This window comes from Dreissena polymorpha, chromosome 7 (genome assembly GCF_020536995.1).
Source record: "Dreissena polymorpha isolate Duluth1 chromosome 7, UMN_Dpol_1.0, whole genome shotgun sequence".
NCBI classification, from domain to species: Eukaryota; Metazoa; Mollusca; class Bivalvia; order Myida; family Dreissenidae; genus Dreissena; species Dreissena polymorpha.
In genome coordinates, this window is record NC_068361.1 from 85,497,023 (window position 1) to 85,513,601 (window position 16,579).

Below are 16,579 nucleotides of genomic sequence, written 5' to 3' on the forward strand. Positions count from 1 at the left end.
TGTCCCTAGTCGCGCACTGGTCGCCCGTCGACGTACAGGGTGTCATAAGCGATCAACGATCGCTTGCCTTTTTCCCTTTCCTCTTTCATCTTGGGAAGCAGCTTCCTACGTTTTGCAACCACTTCCGGTGGTACATGTAGCTACAACAATAAACTTGAAGAAAACTGACTAACCCAGAAAAAGGCCATGCTAAAATCTTGTTATGAAAGATCTTATTGCAGCATATTAAATGGATTGTAGAAACCTCCTTTAATTAAGTAATTTAGTAATATATACGATAGAAATTTATCGTAAGAGGTGCATTGAATCAGTTAAAAAACAAAGCCTTAAAAAAGCGCAATACATTCCAATCTTTCAATGTAGTTTTTATTTTCATTTACATTGAATGAATTTTCGTTTCGTTTTACATTGAATGAAAATATTGATAAATTTTAGCATTCAAATGGAGAAAAAAACACCTGCATATTTTGAAAATTGAACTGTTTTACATGTTTATTGAAAACACTTTACTAGTGTTAATGAGCGATAGAAATCTAGCATTTTATGATACCATAAATCTATACATTTAATTTATATTACGCAAGTATTTTATATCCCTACTATGATCAAACGTGATTGCTTGTTTTCATGATGATATTTTATTGTCCAATCTTCATGAAATTTGATCAAAAGATTTGTCTAAATGATATCTTTGATGAGTTCGAAAATGGTAACGTTTGCTTGAAAAACATGGCTGCTAAGGGGCGATGCATTTTCCTTATATGGCTACAGTTTAACACTCTAGATGCCACATTTATTGTCCAATCTTCATGACACTTGGTGAGAAGATTCATCCCAATAATATCTTGGACGAGTTTGAAAACGATAACAGTTGGTAAAAAAACATGGCCGCCAGGGGGCGAGTCATTTTTCCTTATATGGCTATAGTAAAACCTTATTAACACTCTAAAGGCCACATATATTGTCCAATCTTCATGACATTTGGTCAGAAGATTGGTCTTAATGAAAGCTTGGATTAGTTTGAAAATGGTTACGTTTGCTTGACAAATATAGGTGCCAAGGGGCGGGGCATTTTTCCATATATGGCTATATATGGCTCTAGTAAAACCTTGTTAACACTCTAGAGGCCACATTTATTGTCCAATCTTCATGAAACTTAGTCAAAAGATTCATCCAAATAATATCTTGGACGAGTTCGAAAAAGATGCCAGTTGTTTGAGAAACATGGCCGCCAGGGGGAGGGACATTTGTTACTTATATTGCTATAGTAAAACCTTGTTAACACTCTAGAGGCCAAATTTATTTTCCAATCATCATGAAACTTGGTCTGAAGATTTGTCTCAATGATATCTTGGACAAGTTAGAAAACTGTTCCGGTTGCTTTAAAAACATGGCCACCAGGGGGCGGGGCATTGTTTCTTATATGTCTATATATGGCTTAAGTAAAACCTTGCTAACACTCTAAAGTCCACATTTATTGCCCGATCTTCATGAAACTTGGTCCAAATGAGTTCTTGGATGAGTTTAAAAATGGTTCCGGTTGGTTGAATAACATGGCCGCCAAGGGGGCGGTGCATTTTTCCTTATAAAGCTATTATAGTAAAACCTTGTTAACACTCTAGAGGCCACATTTTTTGTCCGATCAACATGAAACTTGGTCAGAAGATTTGTACCAATGATATCTTAGGCATATTTGAAAATGGTTTCGGTTGCTTGAAAAACATGGCCACCAGGGGGCGGGGTATTTTTCCTTATATGGCTACATATGGCAGATGTAAAACCTTGTTTACACTCTAGAGGCTACATTTATTGTTCGATCTTCATGAAACTTTGTCAGAAGATTCATCCTAATTATATATTGTACGAGTTTGAAAATATTTGGTTTGGTTGAAATATATGGCCACCAGGGGACGGGGCACTTTTCATTGTATGGCTATAGTAAAACCTTGTTTAGACTCTAGTTAAATATTCTCGAAGGTTAATGTAGTAATATTTATTTCGCAGAAAATTAATTAAGGGAGACAAACTATACATAGCTTGAACTGTTTGACTTCCAATCATGAATGCACACTTAATTACTCCCACTGACCCTTATCAGCTGCATGAGCACAAATCAACACACATCTCTGAGTGAACCTTGTTGTCCTATTTGTAGATCAGCAACTTGATACCTTGTTGTGCTATTTCTTTGATCTTTGGCACCATGGATACGAGAAGATATAATTTTTGAGGCACACAGTTTATTGATGAGATCTGATTTTTTGTGATTATCAAAGATTTGTGTTTTAAAACGGATTTATTGATTATTTACCTGGAAATATAATTGCAAGGTAAGTCTGAAAATTGTTCCTATTAGTTTAATTACAAGGCTATGCGTTCGGCGTCAACATTTGCCTTGTTAACACTCTAGACGCCAAATTTTTTGTCCAATCTTCATGAAATTTGGTCAGAAGATTGGTCTCCATGATATCTTGGATGAGTTCGAAAATGGTTACGTTTGCTCGAAAAACATGGCTGCCAAGGGGCGGAGCATTTTCCCTAATATGGCTGTATATGGCTATAGTAAAACCGTGTTAACACTCTAGAGGCCACATGTATGGTCATATCTTAATAAAACTTGGTCAGCAGATTCATCGCAATAATATGTTGGACGGGTTCGAAAATAATGCCAGTTGGTTGAAAAACATGGCCGCCAGGGGGCGGGGCATTTTTCATAGTATGGGTATATGGCAATAGTAAGACCTTGTTAACACTCTAGAGGCCACAATTATTTTTCGATCATCATGAAACTTGGTCTGAAGATTTGTCCCAATTATATCTTGGACAGCTTCGAAAATGGTTTCCGTGGCTTAAAAAACATGGACACCAGGGGGCGGGGAATTTTTCCTTATATAGTTATATATGGCTCTAGTAAAACCTTGTTAATACTCTAGAGGCCACATTTATTTTCCGATTTTCATGAAACTTGGTCAGAAGATTTGTCCCAATGATATCCTGGATATGTTTTAAAATGGTTTCGGTTGGTTGAAAAGCATGGCCGTTAAGGGGGTTGGGCATTTTTCCTTATTTAGCTATAGTAAAACCTTGTTATTACTCTAGAGGCCACATTTATTGTCCGATCATCATGAAACTTGATCAGAAGATTTATCCCAATGATATCTTGGACAAGTTCGAAAATGGTCCTGGTTGCTTAAAAAACACGGCCACTAGGGCGCGAGGAATTTTTCCATATATGGCTATATATGGCTTTTGTTAAACCTTGTTAACACTCTAGTTTTGTATGTCTACAGTTGTTTATAGTGAAACATTGTGAATACTTTTAGACACATTTTAAGTTCAATCTGAATGACACTTGCTGAGTACAAATGTTGTTCTCATATCTTGATTTAGTTTACTCAATAAGTTTTTATAATATCACCTTCAAACATGGTGACACTCTTTATGAGCAAAATATTTCTTGCTCATGGTGAACTTTTGTGATCACCTATTATCAATTGTCTATCTTCCGTTGTGCGTCATGAATATTTGCCTTGTTAACACTGTAGAGGCCACATTTATTGTCGGATCCTCATGAAAATTTGTCAGAAGATTTGTCCCAATGATATCTTGGGCGAGTTCAAAAATGGTTCCGGTCTGTTGAAAAACATGGCCACCAGGGGCCATTTGTTGTTCATTCGTCATGAAACTTGGTTACACATTTGTTCTATTGATATCTTAGGCTGCAAAGAACAGGTCATTTCTTTTTATCTCAGGTGAGCGACTTTGAGCCTTTCATTTTGAAACCTTCCATTGGGAATTTTTAGCTGCCATTTAAGAAAAATATATACTCATTTAAATTGGAAATGGGGGCCATTACCGGACCTGATTTTGAATGAAAAAAAATCACTGCTAAGAGACTACAAACACGTCAAAATACGTATCTAAGTGATAAAGGGTTAAGGTATGATACCGTTGAAACACTTGAAACTGGTGTCTTCTTCAAACTGGACAAATTTCAAAGTTTAGTTACTCAAATACTTTTTATGGTCCCCAGAATCCTGGTTTACCATTGTTTTTACTATATCAATAAAATAACACATTCACTTGCTATTCTTCCTTGAGTATTGTTTGAAGATGGAATGCAATACCGTACCTGGATATCATATTCCTGGGTATTTGTGCTTTTTTTTTAGACCGAACATGAAACCACGGTAAACAGTGCTTTTTGTGATTGAACAGTGCTTATTTTCTGCTCACTGAACAAAAAACATTATGTTTATGTATAGATAATATATACAAAAATATTGGCTTTTCATCAGATAAACATTTTCCTGATTTGGTTATCAGTCAGCAATTCATCGTAAATTAGCTTTGTTTCATATTTCAGATCCAAATCTAAATACAGCAGCAACACCCAAGCCGAACGGGGCCTCTAATCAGCCTACGCGGGGGACCCTAGCGGTTGGCCCATATGTTGAAATAGTGGAGCAGCCAAAGGCCCGGGGAATGAGATTCCGTAATGAGTGCGAAGGAAGATCTGCAGGAAGCATTCCGGGAGAATCCAGCACCCCGGAACGAAAAACCTTTCCTGCAATGAAGGTATTTTCAGTTTAAAAGGATTTAAAAAACATGGTGGTAGATACTAACACATGAACTCAATCTATGTTGTTTATCAATGAGCTGACAACAGTAGGTAATAATTGTATCTACTCTTCTTAACTATTACGGCAGTTCCATTCAAAATGGTGTTGTTTTTTTTGGAAACTATTGCATGCTTTTTTATGATATTGTCTAATGGCAAATTATTTGGGTTTTAATTGTTTGGCTTTCTTTGCAACACAACAATATCAGGGCCTTTGTCCTAATTTTATGAAGCGGCCTTGGCTCCTTAACATTGTGAAAAAATGAGTCGCGAACTTATGAAAATTGTGAAAACACGAGTCGCAAACTTGTAAAAATTTGACATTCAGTTGGTTAAGAACAAGTATAGTAAAAGCATGTTTAATACTTGCATCATTTAAAAATGTCTTTAGATAATGCATTGAAATCATATTTTGATTATCTTGACACTTTCTTTCAACGAATAACCACTTACATTTAGATCAACAATATTCTGACTGGTAAATTCTATCTTAAACAATAGAAAAGCCTTACCCCTGTCAATATCTTGTCTGGCTCATGTAAAATCAAATTGTAATTTTGAATTGTGATTTGGCCATGTTTGGCAGTTTTAAGCCCCTAAAGTCGATTTTCACAGTAAAAGATGGCCGTTTTTGTCAAGTATTGTTGCCTGGCCAGATTTGTGAATTGTCCATGTCGAAATTGTGGAACGGCCGTCCACAGCCATTCTCTGAGAAGGAAAAAAGTCACTTTAATCCTATATTGATTCGAATCACTCTGCTGTTCTGTCCACATAATCTTAGATGCTTATTTCACATTTCGCAATCATGTCATGGCCACGTAGTACAGATGTGCAAGAGACTTGTTTCATGCCTAATGCTCAAACGGTCTAAGCCACGTGCCTTTGCAACTTAGTCATAACCATGAATATTACATGACTGTGTACAACATCTTTTTAATCCTTATTAACCGATGCATTTCTGAGTTATCTGCCCTTGAACAATTAGTGTGGGGAGGAGGGGGTATTGTACATACTTATGACACAGCTCTAGATATCCTTATGTTAAACATGTATGCCTATAATAATAATGTTCTTTATCATCATTTCATTCTCTTAAGCATCTTTTTAAGTACTCAAGTACATGCAGCTGAAGCATTGATTATCCCAGCCGTTGAATTCAAGTTGACAGTGAAGTTCTATTCAAATATCAGGATTTAAATGAGTAGGTCTCTGTGAGTTTTATCCACATGCTTAACAAATCGTCCCAGATACTTTGTGCTGTTATGGATTTTAATCCCCCGCCAATTGCGATGGGATATAGTATTGGCGTTGTCCACTGTCTGTTCGTTTGTCAGTCCGCCAGTCACAAAACTTTTCTGGGCTATATCTCAAAAACAATAAAAGATATTAACACGAAACTTCATATTTGTATAGATATCAATTAGGAGAAGTGCCATGCTCAAGAACCATTACCATACACGATCTTTAATAAGAGTTATTGCATTTTTGGAAGATGTAACTTTTCAGGGCTAAATCTCAGATACGATACATTACAATATTTCAACATGAAACTTCATGGGTGTGAAGAAAGCAATGTGAAGAACTGTAATGAGCTACAACCATAACCATACACTTTTTAAATTAGAGTGTTTTCCATGTGTTGTTTTTGTATGATGTAACTTTTCACGGCTATATCTCAGATATGTCACATGATTTCAACATGAAAATGCATGGCTGCAAAAGATATCGACTAGGAGAATCGCAATGCATAGAAACATTTACCCTACACTTAATTATTTGTTGGAAAGTATACCATACATATATCAAGAAATTTGCACCTTACCATTAAAAAATATTTTGCGGAGGATATCAATTCAAAGCATTTGCTTGTTTTTATTTTAAGGAAGTATCGTCTAAGCAAAAATCATGTCTAAACAGTTAGTGAAGTACCTGATTAGCCGGTGCTTACTGCACAAGCTATTCTGTAACTACACTTTGTGCAACTGCATTAAACCCGGTCTTCCTTGATAATGGCTCATTTTTATGATTAGTTGTATGACAATAATGTTGATTGACAAGCATTTGTAAACTCAACAGTGTTTATGGTTGATACACCAATAGCTGTCTGCATTACATTGTTACAATAAAAATAAAAGCGTCATACTATTATTTTTCTTACTACCATCAAGTGATGTAAGTACAGTATTTAAACTAATGCTATGACTTTTGAGTGTTTTTTAGACAGTAATTTAATAGACAGTACGTTTCCTGTTTATACTCGCTGAAAAACTATTGAAAGGTACACCAACATTTTTTTTAGTTGACATGTAAATGAATAGATTTAATCTTATTTCTTTCCCTTATTTGGTTTTGATTTTTCTTCCTTTAAAACTTAACAGATTATTATTTTTTTTACGCAAGTATCTTAAATACATTTGTTCTTAATTGAAAGTATTGAAGCTTAGAAGCGCTTGAGTGAATGTTCAAAGCGTATTTTTAATTGATTTATTTTTTATATAAATTGAATTAGTGATTTTAAATTGTTAAAATTTATAATGTACTAGATTATTTAACATAAATTAGGTGTAAATAGTTCAATGTCTCTGGATACTAGAAAATGCAAAAAAAAATCCAAAAGAAAATACTTTGTTTAAATCTACAATTGTTTATTAAGTAGCACTTTATCTTTGTGATAACTGAGTTCTTTATAGGTACACACCTATGTATGTATAAAAATATTTTAGTTACGTGTCTATTAAAAGATGAAAAATTACATACCAATACATCTTAACCAAAACACAGAAACATACAAGTGTAAAAACACTGAAATAATTCTAAATACACATTTTCATTCCAATATATTATTCATGATTGTGACAACTAATCAATATATTCTGGAAAACGTCGGACCAAATGATGGTACGAATTGTTGCTTTTTTGTCCAGAAATATCTGTTCCAATACCTTTACCAGATCTATTGGAATTGTTATGCAGACTTGAGCACAACATGCTCATGATGAGCTTTTGTCATCACCATTTGTCCGTTGTAAAATGTTCGTCATGCGTTGTTAAAATATACTGTTTGCATTCTTTAGAGCCTACAATTATGTTACATCTTCATGAAGCTGCACAGAACAGTTCAAATCCGTTAGGTCTCAGGTGAATAACCAGGGGTCCTGGGCCCTCATGTTGTGACGTTTTTGCAAGCTTTTCATTTTAACGCATGCATAGGTTCAAATACCCACCTGAAATCCTCTCTTCTCTGTAACAGCTGCCTATCTTTCTTAAAGGTACACAACTACAGCGGCCCAGCAGAGATTGTTGTCTCATGTGTCACGAAAGACGACCCATACAAGCCACACCCCCACAATCTCGTGGGAAAAGACTGCAAGAAGGGGGTGTGCACGCTACGCATACGCGACACCGCGACAGTCACATTCCCACATCTGGGAATACAGTGTGCCAAAAAGAAAGATGTGGAGGGGAATTTGAAGCTGAGGCAGGAGATAAATGTGGACCCCTTTTAGAGTAAGCATAAGAGTCTAAACTTAAAAATATCTTATAACTGGTAAAAATGATTGTTATTTCTTGCTATTCACACAATTTGCAAGACTGTATTCACATGTTAAACCGCTATTATAGTTAAACAAGGTATTCTTTTTAGCTCACCTTTGCAAATTTTGTGTGTTCCCAGGATGAGCATCTGGGACTGTTACTTACCTTGCCCTATTAGACAGATAAGTAATCTAGATTGAAATAGCCTTGCAGGGAGGGGGCATCAATAATGTCTATGTTAATAGTGAAAACTTCCAAAAAAATATATGAAGCTGTAAGGCCCAGAGGTTTAATTATTGGACATTTTATGATCATTTTGACTTATTAACCAAGATTGTTCAAATCATGTCCATAAGGTCAAAATTTACCCCGCCTTCAGGGACTTGTTTCCTGTATATGCATATAGTGAACACTTAAAAAAACACTCCCACACCATCAAGTTGGAATTTGGTATCAGCAACATGCCGTGGTCATGTATAAACTTTGTTCATATTGTGCTCCTGGCATAAAAAACTGGCAATGCCTAAGTACTACATGGTATCTAGACTCTGATGAAGAATTACTTAATATCTTCTCCTCTGAAACCACGCTGACCAGAGGTTTGGTATTTGGTATGTAACATCATACAGTGTTTTTTTTTTTTTATGCCCCCGGTAGGGTGGCATATAGCAGTTGAACTGTCCGTCAGTCTGTCTGTCTGTCTGTCCGTCCGTCCAAAAACTTTAACATTGGCCATAACTGTTGCAATATATTAGATAGCAACTTGATATTTGGCATGCATGTGTATCTCATGGAGCTGCACATTTTGAGTGGTAAAAGGTCAAGGTCAAGATCATCCTTCAAAGTCAAAGGTCAAAAAAACAAATCCAAGGGAAGTAACCAGCTTTAAAGGGAGATTATTTCAATTTATCATTTCGCATGTTCTGATCATTTTCACAAGGGAAGTAATGTTTTTTTATTACTTCCCTTGTAAAAATTATCTGTACCTGCCAAATGATAAAAAAAATCAAAGCGGTGCAGTAGGAAGCCTTGTGTTTCTGACAAACACATCTCTTCAATTCATTCAAAATTGGGTCCGAAAATCGGCCCCATTCCCAATTGATTTTTTATATATTTTTCCCAAATGTGAGCTAAAAATTCCCAATGAATGGTTACCCCCCTAAAGAAATCCCTGCCTGGGATATTTTGTTTTTCTCATTGTACATTTTAATCTTTTTAATATCTCCTGGCTGAGATCATAATTTAAATTAATGTGACTGGTTCAGGGCCATCATGACCCACTTCTTTACATTTTGAAAATAAGTCTTTGCATCTAATGGTAAAATTACATAATTGAATGCAGCTAAAGACATATAAAAAATGTTTTATACTCTAAAAATCTTTTTTACTCCTTAAAATAGTACTTTTATCTTATTTTGGTAGCCTATTGTTTAATTTATAATAAAATAAAGCAAAAAATCTGACAATGCATTGTTTTTGTAGTGGGTTTCAAGCACAAGGGACAGAATATCGACCTGAACGTTGTGAGGCTGTGTTTCCAAGTGTTCTTGCCAGATGAACAAGGGAAGATAACCGGGATTGTGAAGCCTGTTGTGTCCCAGGCTATCCATGATAAAAGTACGATACAGTCAGATGTATCTCCCTGTTCTTTTTGGTTTGCAGATTACTCATGACCACAATGAGGTATAATCAGATAACGGTTACCTTCCTTTTAGCCAATATTGACAAAAGTATGATAAAACAAGGAGTTATATTCTGGTGATAACACTGCATAAAGTATATAAGTCATGCACTGTATTGGTTATATTCAGTTTTAGATTTTACAACATGCAAATGAAAGATAAAAGTTACTTAATTTTTCTTAATTATTTTAGTGAATGCTTATTTTAAAAAAATCTGTATACATAACTGGTATAGTAACTTTCTTCCTTCTGTGATTTGCAAAAAGTGTGCAAATGATTTAAAGTTAATCTAAGTGACATACCATGATATTCTAAATGGAGTTGTGTGTGTTATTAAGTAGGAACGTTACAAATGTGATGTCGGTAGCCATAGCTGCAGAAATTCACAGAAATAGGCTTTAAAAGTGATCTGCTAAATGATAGTATATATAAAAGCATTTTGCATTTGCAGAGGCGCTGAATGACCTGGTGATCTGCCAACCAACGTCTGGGAAAGCTAAGGGTGGGGATGAGGTAGTTCTACTGTGTGAAAAGATCAACCGAGGTATACAGGTATTTTGTTGTTTGTTCAGATTTTAGGTTAAACCTTTTTATTCAATTAACCAAGAAATCAACGAAAATATTTTTTTCACTTTACTTTTAAGTGTATGCCTATTTATGAAATCAACCATGATTTCAAGGAAATTATGTTGTAAGTTAAATTGTCAGTTTTCACCAATTTACTTAAGCTTGATTGCATCAAAAGTTTTGGCATTGTGGCACTCTGGAGTCCATTGCTTGCAAAGAACAAAAACAAACATAACTTGCTAGTTCATGCAGTGTATATTTTGTACATATATATACATAAATATATATTTTTATAAAATATTCTCCATAGCTTTTTCTTAGTTAAATTGACGCTGTCACTGACCCTTTGCGTTATAGGAGTTTTATAGCCGATTAGAAAGCAATCCATCTACAGAGTTATTTATGTAAACAATCAACTTTGTGACATGTGGTCTTGAAATAATCCTATGGCACAAATACAGTTAGAAATCACTGTAATACAAGTTTTCCTAGTCTTATGAGACAGTTTTTCAAAAGCATATATATTTTAGTGAAAATGTGTGAGAAAACAAATGGCAACAATTGGGTTGATTCCTAGTTCAAGAGGTTCCTCTATTTCTGCATGCACAAACTGTGACAGTGAACCAAAATAAATAATTTCTGATTGTTTTGTTTTTGTTTCCATGTGTTCAAGCAAAATGATGTGTTGATATGTTTTTGATGTACAAAAGTTGGGACATAATGATCATGCAAAATGAATAAGTCAAAGTATTTTTAAGGAGTGCAACAGTCTTCCTTGACACAAAAACTAGGAGGCAAAGTCTCATTTCCAGGCGTCTCCGACTACCGAACTCCCGTGAAAGTAATACACTGTCATTTTAAACTTGATCTCACTCACTGAATTTGATTAACAGATGATGTGCGGGTGAGATTTTACCTAGAGCAGCAGGGGCATGTTGTGTGGGAAGCCTTTGGTGATTTTGGACAGAACGAAGTTCATCGTCAGGTATGACTTGTTTGTATTTTCTGGCATCTGAGACATAAAGATAAAGTGATTTCTTTCACATTAATTGTGTCATTGACATTTTAAGAGTTGAGAGCAAAACAGTTCTATATTAAACACTTGCATGTATAGCTCTTCGTTATTTCGAGAGTACGGAGACAACAAGTGAACAAAAATTTTAAAAATGGAAATTGTTTCTAATGTACCATGTTGTGACTGTTTTAGTTTGCGATCAAGTTTAAGACGCCTCCATTTATGGACCAGAACATACGGCAGCCAGTGGTTGTAGAAATGCAGCTGCAGAGAAGCTCAGATCTGGAAGGCTGTGACTCGATATGGTTCACATACGAGCCCGAAGATCCAGGTAAGAATCTTGTGTTTTGTACTTTAAAAGTATTTACAGAAAATATACTTACAGTACAAAGTACCATACAAATGCATTTCCTGATATGCAAAAATAAGGTAATAGAGTTAGCAATTTGTCATTTAAGTGTGTATATATAAAACGATATGATGATAGCTGATCTTAATTTTCATACTCCCAAATCAATAGTAGTACTGCAGGAATAGAACATACCACTAATCCTGCAGTTAAATTTCTCATCTTCATCTTAAGGTATTATATTTTGCGGTGGCATAGTGGTATTACTCACTTTAAGGTAGGTGTTCCAGTATAACTGTGTTACTCACTTAAAGGTAGATGTTCCAGTGTAACTGTGTTGCTCACTTAAAGTAAGTGTTCCAGTATAACTGTGTTACTTGCTTAGGTAGTTGTTCCGGTATAACTGTGTTACTCACTTAAAGGTAGGTGTTCCATTATAAATGTGCTACTCACTTAAACGTATGTGTTCCAGTATAACTGTGTTACTCACTTAAAGGTAGGTGTGTCAGTATAACTGTGTTACTCATTTTAAGCTATGTTTGCCAGTATAACTGTGTTACTCACTTAAAAGTAGGTGTTCAAGTATAACTGTGTTACTCACTTAAAGGTTGGTGTTCCAGTATAACTGTGTTACTCACTATAATGTAGGTGTTCCAGTATAACTGTGTTACTTACTTAAAGGTATTTGTTCCATTATAACTGTGATACTCAGTTAAAGGTAGATGATCCAGTGTAACTGCGTTACTCACTTTAAGGTAGGTTTTCCAGTTTAACTGTGTTACTCACTTAAAGGTAGGTGTTCCAATGCAACTGTGTTACTCACTGAGGTAGGTGTTCCAGTATAACTGTGTTGCTCAGTTAAAGGTGGATGTTCCAGTATAACTGTGTTACTCACTTAAAGGTTGGTGTTCCAGTATAACTGTGTTACTCAGTAAAAGGTAGGTGTTCCAGTATAACTGTTTTGCTCACTACAAGGTACGTGTTCCAGTATAACTGTGTAGCTCGCTTAGGTAGGTGTTCCGGTATAACTGTGTTACTCACTTAAAGGTAGGTTTTCCAGTGCAACTGTGTTACTTACCTAAAGGTTGGTGTTCCAGTATAACTGTGTTACTCACTTAGGTAGGTGTTCCAGTGTAACTGTTTTACTCACTTAAAGGTAGGTGTTCCAGTATATCTGTATTACTCACTTAAAGGTAGGTTTTCCAGTATAACTGTGTAACTCACTAAAAGGTAAGTGTTTCAGTATAACTGTGTTACTCACTTAAAGGTAGTTATTCCAGTATAACTATGTTACTAACTTAAAGGTAGGTGTTCAAGTTTAACTGTGTTACTCACTTAAAGGTAGGTGTTCCAGTATAACTGTGTTATTCACTTAAATGTAGGGGTTCCAGTATAACTGTGTTACTCACTTAAGTAGGTGTTTCATTATAACTGTGTAACTCACTTAAAGGTAGTTGTTCCAATATAACTGTGTTACTCCCTTATGTAGGTTTTTCAGTAAAACTGTGTTACTCACTTTAAGGTAGGTGTACCAGTATAGCTGTATTATTCACTTAAAGGTAGGTGTTCCAGTTACACTGTGTTACTCTCTTAAAGGTTGTTGTTCCATTATAACTGTATTACTCACTTGAAGGTATTTGTTCCAGTATAACTGTGTTACTCACTTAAAGGTAGGTGTTCCAGTATAACAGTGTTATTCACTTTAAGGTAGGTGTTCCATTATAACTGTGTTGCCCAGTTCAAGGTAGATGTTCCAGTATAACGGTGTTACTCACTACAAGGTAGGTGTTCCAGTATAACTGTGTTACTCACTCAAAGGTATGTGTTGAATTATAACTGTGTTAATCACTTTAAGGTAGGTGTTCCCGTATAACTTCGTTACTCACTTAGGTAGGTGTTCCAGTATAACTGTGTTAGTCACTTAAAGGTAGATTTTCTAGTATAGCTGTGTTACTTATTTAGGTAGGTGTTGGAGTATAACTGTGTTACTCACTTAAAGGTTGGTGTTCCAGTATAACTGTGTTACTCACTACAAGGTAGGTGTTCCAGTATAACTGTGTTACTCACTCAAAGGTATTTGTTCCAGTATAACTGTGTTACACAGTTTAAGGTAGATGTTCCAGTATAACTGCGTTACTCACTTGAAGGTAGGTGTTCCAGTATAACTGTGTAACTCACATAAAGGTAGGTGTTCCATTATAACTGTGTTAATCACTTTAAGGTAGGTGTTCCAGTATAACTGTGTTACTCACTACAAGGTAGGTGTTCCAGTATAACTGTATTACTCACTTCAAGGTAGGTGTTCCAGTATAACTGTTTCTCGCTAAAAGGTCGGTGTGTTAGTATAACTGTGTTACTCATTGAAAGGTAGTTGTTCCAGTATAACTGTGTTACTCACTACAAGGTTGATGTTCCAGTATAACTGTGTTACTCACTTAAAGGTAGGTGTTTCAGCATAACAGTGTTACTCACTTTTAGGTATACTCACTTAAAGGTAGGTGTTCCAGTTAAACTGTGTTACTCTCTTAAAGGTAGGTGTTCCAGTATAACTGTGTTTCTCACTTAAGTTGGTGCTTCATTATAACTGTTTTACTCACTTAAAGGTAGTTGTTCCAGTATAACTCGGTTACTCACTTTAGAAGGTGTGCCAATGCAACTGTGTTACTCACTTTAAGTTAGGTATTCCAGTATAACTGTGTTACTCTTTTAAAGTTAGGTGATCCAGTGCAACTGTGTTACGCACTTAAAGGTAGTTGTTCCAGTATAACTGTGTTACGCACTTAAAGGTAGTTGTTCCAGTATAACTGTGTTACTCATTTAAATGTAGGTGTTACGCACTACAAGTTAGGTGTTCCAGTATAACTGTGTTGATCACTTTAAGGTAGGTGTTCCAGTACAACTGTATAACTCACTTAAAGGTAGATGTTCAAGTATAAGTGTATTACTTACTTAAAGTTAGGTGTTCCAGTATAACTGTGTAACTCACTTAAAGGTAGGTGTTCCAGTATGTTACTCACTTTAAGGTAGGTTTTCCTGTACAATAGTGGTAGTAACTTAAAGGTAGGTGTTCCAGTATAACTGTGTTACTCATTTAAAGGTAGGTGTTCCAGTATAGCTGTGTTACACGCTTAGGTAGGTTTGCGAGTATAACTGTGTTACTCACTTAAAGGTAGGTGTTCCAGTATAACTGTGTTGCTCACTTAAGTAGGTGTTCCAGTATAACTCTGTTACTCAATTAGGTAGATGTTCCAGTATACATGTGTTACTCACTTAGGTATGTCTTTTAGTATAACTGTAATACTCACTGTAAGGTAGATTTTCCAGTATAACTGTGTTACTCACTAAAAGGTACGCGTTCCATTATAACTGTTTTACTCACTTTAAAGTAGGTGTTCCATTATAACTGTGTTACGCACTTAAAGGTAGTTGTTCCAGTATAACTGTGTTACTCATTTAAAGGTAGGTGTTACGCACTACAAGTTAGGTGTTCCAGTATAACTGTGTTGATCACTTTAAGGTAGGTGTTCCAGTACAACTGTATAACTCACTTAAAGGTATGTGTTCAAGTATAAGTGTATTACTCACTTAAAGGTAGGTGTTCCAGTATAACTGTGTAACTCACTTAAAGGTAGGTGTTCCAGTATGTTACTCACTTTAAGGTAGGTTTTCCTGTACAATAGTGGTACTAACGTAAAGGTAGGTGTTCCAGTATAACTGTGTAACTCATTTAAAGGTAGGTGTTCCAGTATAACTGTGTAACACGCTTAGGTAGGTTTGCGAGTATAACTGTGTTACTCACTTAAAGGTAGGTGTTCCAGTATAACTGTGTTGCTCACTTAAGTAGGTGTTCCAGTATAACTCTGTTACTCAATAAGGTAGATGTTCCAGTATACCTGTGTTACTCACTTAGGTATGTCTTTTAGTATAACTGTAATACTCACTGTAAGGTAGATCTTCCAGTATAACTGTGTTACTCACTAAAAGGTACGTGTTCCATTATGACTGTTTTACTCACTTTAAAGTAGGTGTTCCATTATAACTATGTTACTCACTTTAAGCTAGGTTTTCCTGTACAATAGTGTTACTCACTGAAAGGTAGGTGTTCCAGTATAACTGTGTTAAATCGCTTAAATGTATATGTTTCAACTTCCGATATCAATATGTTATTCACTTGAGGCCAGGTGTTCTTGTATAAGTGTGGTGATCCCTATAGTGACCTGTATCTCCCCTAACTCCAACAGAGTGAACAGCTCCTTGACATAAATCTGCTTGCCTTCCAGCATGGTGGCAGTCATCAGGCTTCATAGAGTTATTGCTCTTATCACAATGTTTTCTGTGTTAGATGGTGGACACTTAAGTTGCATAATCCAACTTCAGGCTCCTTATCCATGAGCTGTACGTATATACTAATAAAATCTCAAAGCATTCAAGAAGAACTATAGGATACTTATGATAGGAATTTGATTTTTTTAATTTACAGTGTCCCTATAGGGTGAACATTCGCATGCTGGCAGGTTATTATTCTCCAGTGTAAGGTTAATGTCATTGTTGAGGTCTGTTGTGCTTCCATAAAGAGTTTCGCCTCATGTTCTTGTTTGCATGTTTTAGAACATTCCATTCAATCGCAAAGCACATGAACTTGAAGTATAAATTAGTGTCAATGATATACATATTTGATACTGCTAATTATTATCAAGCTTGATATATGGGACGGTATGATATTATGACGTGCGAAAATACACACAATATGCTATTTTTAGTTTAGATAACCTACCTCTGCATCACTACATAATAGCACTTTTGGTATGGCT

General features: G+C 35.6%; 1 protein-coding gene across 1 annotated transcript; it reads left to right on the forward strand.

Moving 5' to 3' along the window:
- Nucleotides 1-2,718: 2,718 nt before the first annotated feature.
- Nucleotides 2,719-12,667, forward strand: LOC127839892 (embryonic polarity protein dorsal-like). Its single transcript, XM_052368285.1, is given in 8 exon segments — nucleotides 2,719-2,722; nucleotides 4,367-4,578; nucleotides 7,891-8,128; nucleotides 9,638-9,772; nucleotides 10,289-10,381; nucleotides 11,298-11,389; nucleotides 11,612-11,768; nucleotides 12,627-12,667. Coding segments are annotated over 8 exon segments (972 nt in total).
- The last annotated feature ends 3,912 nt before the right edge of the window (nucleotides 12,668-16,579 follow it).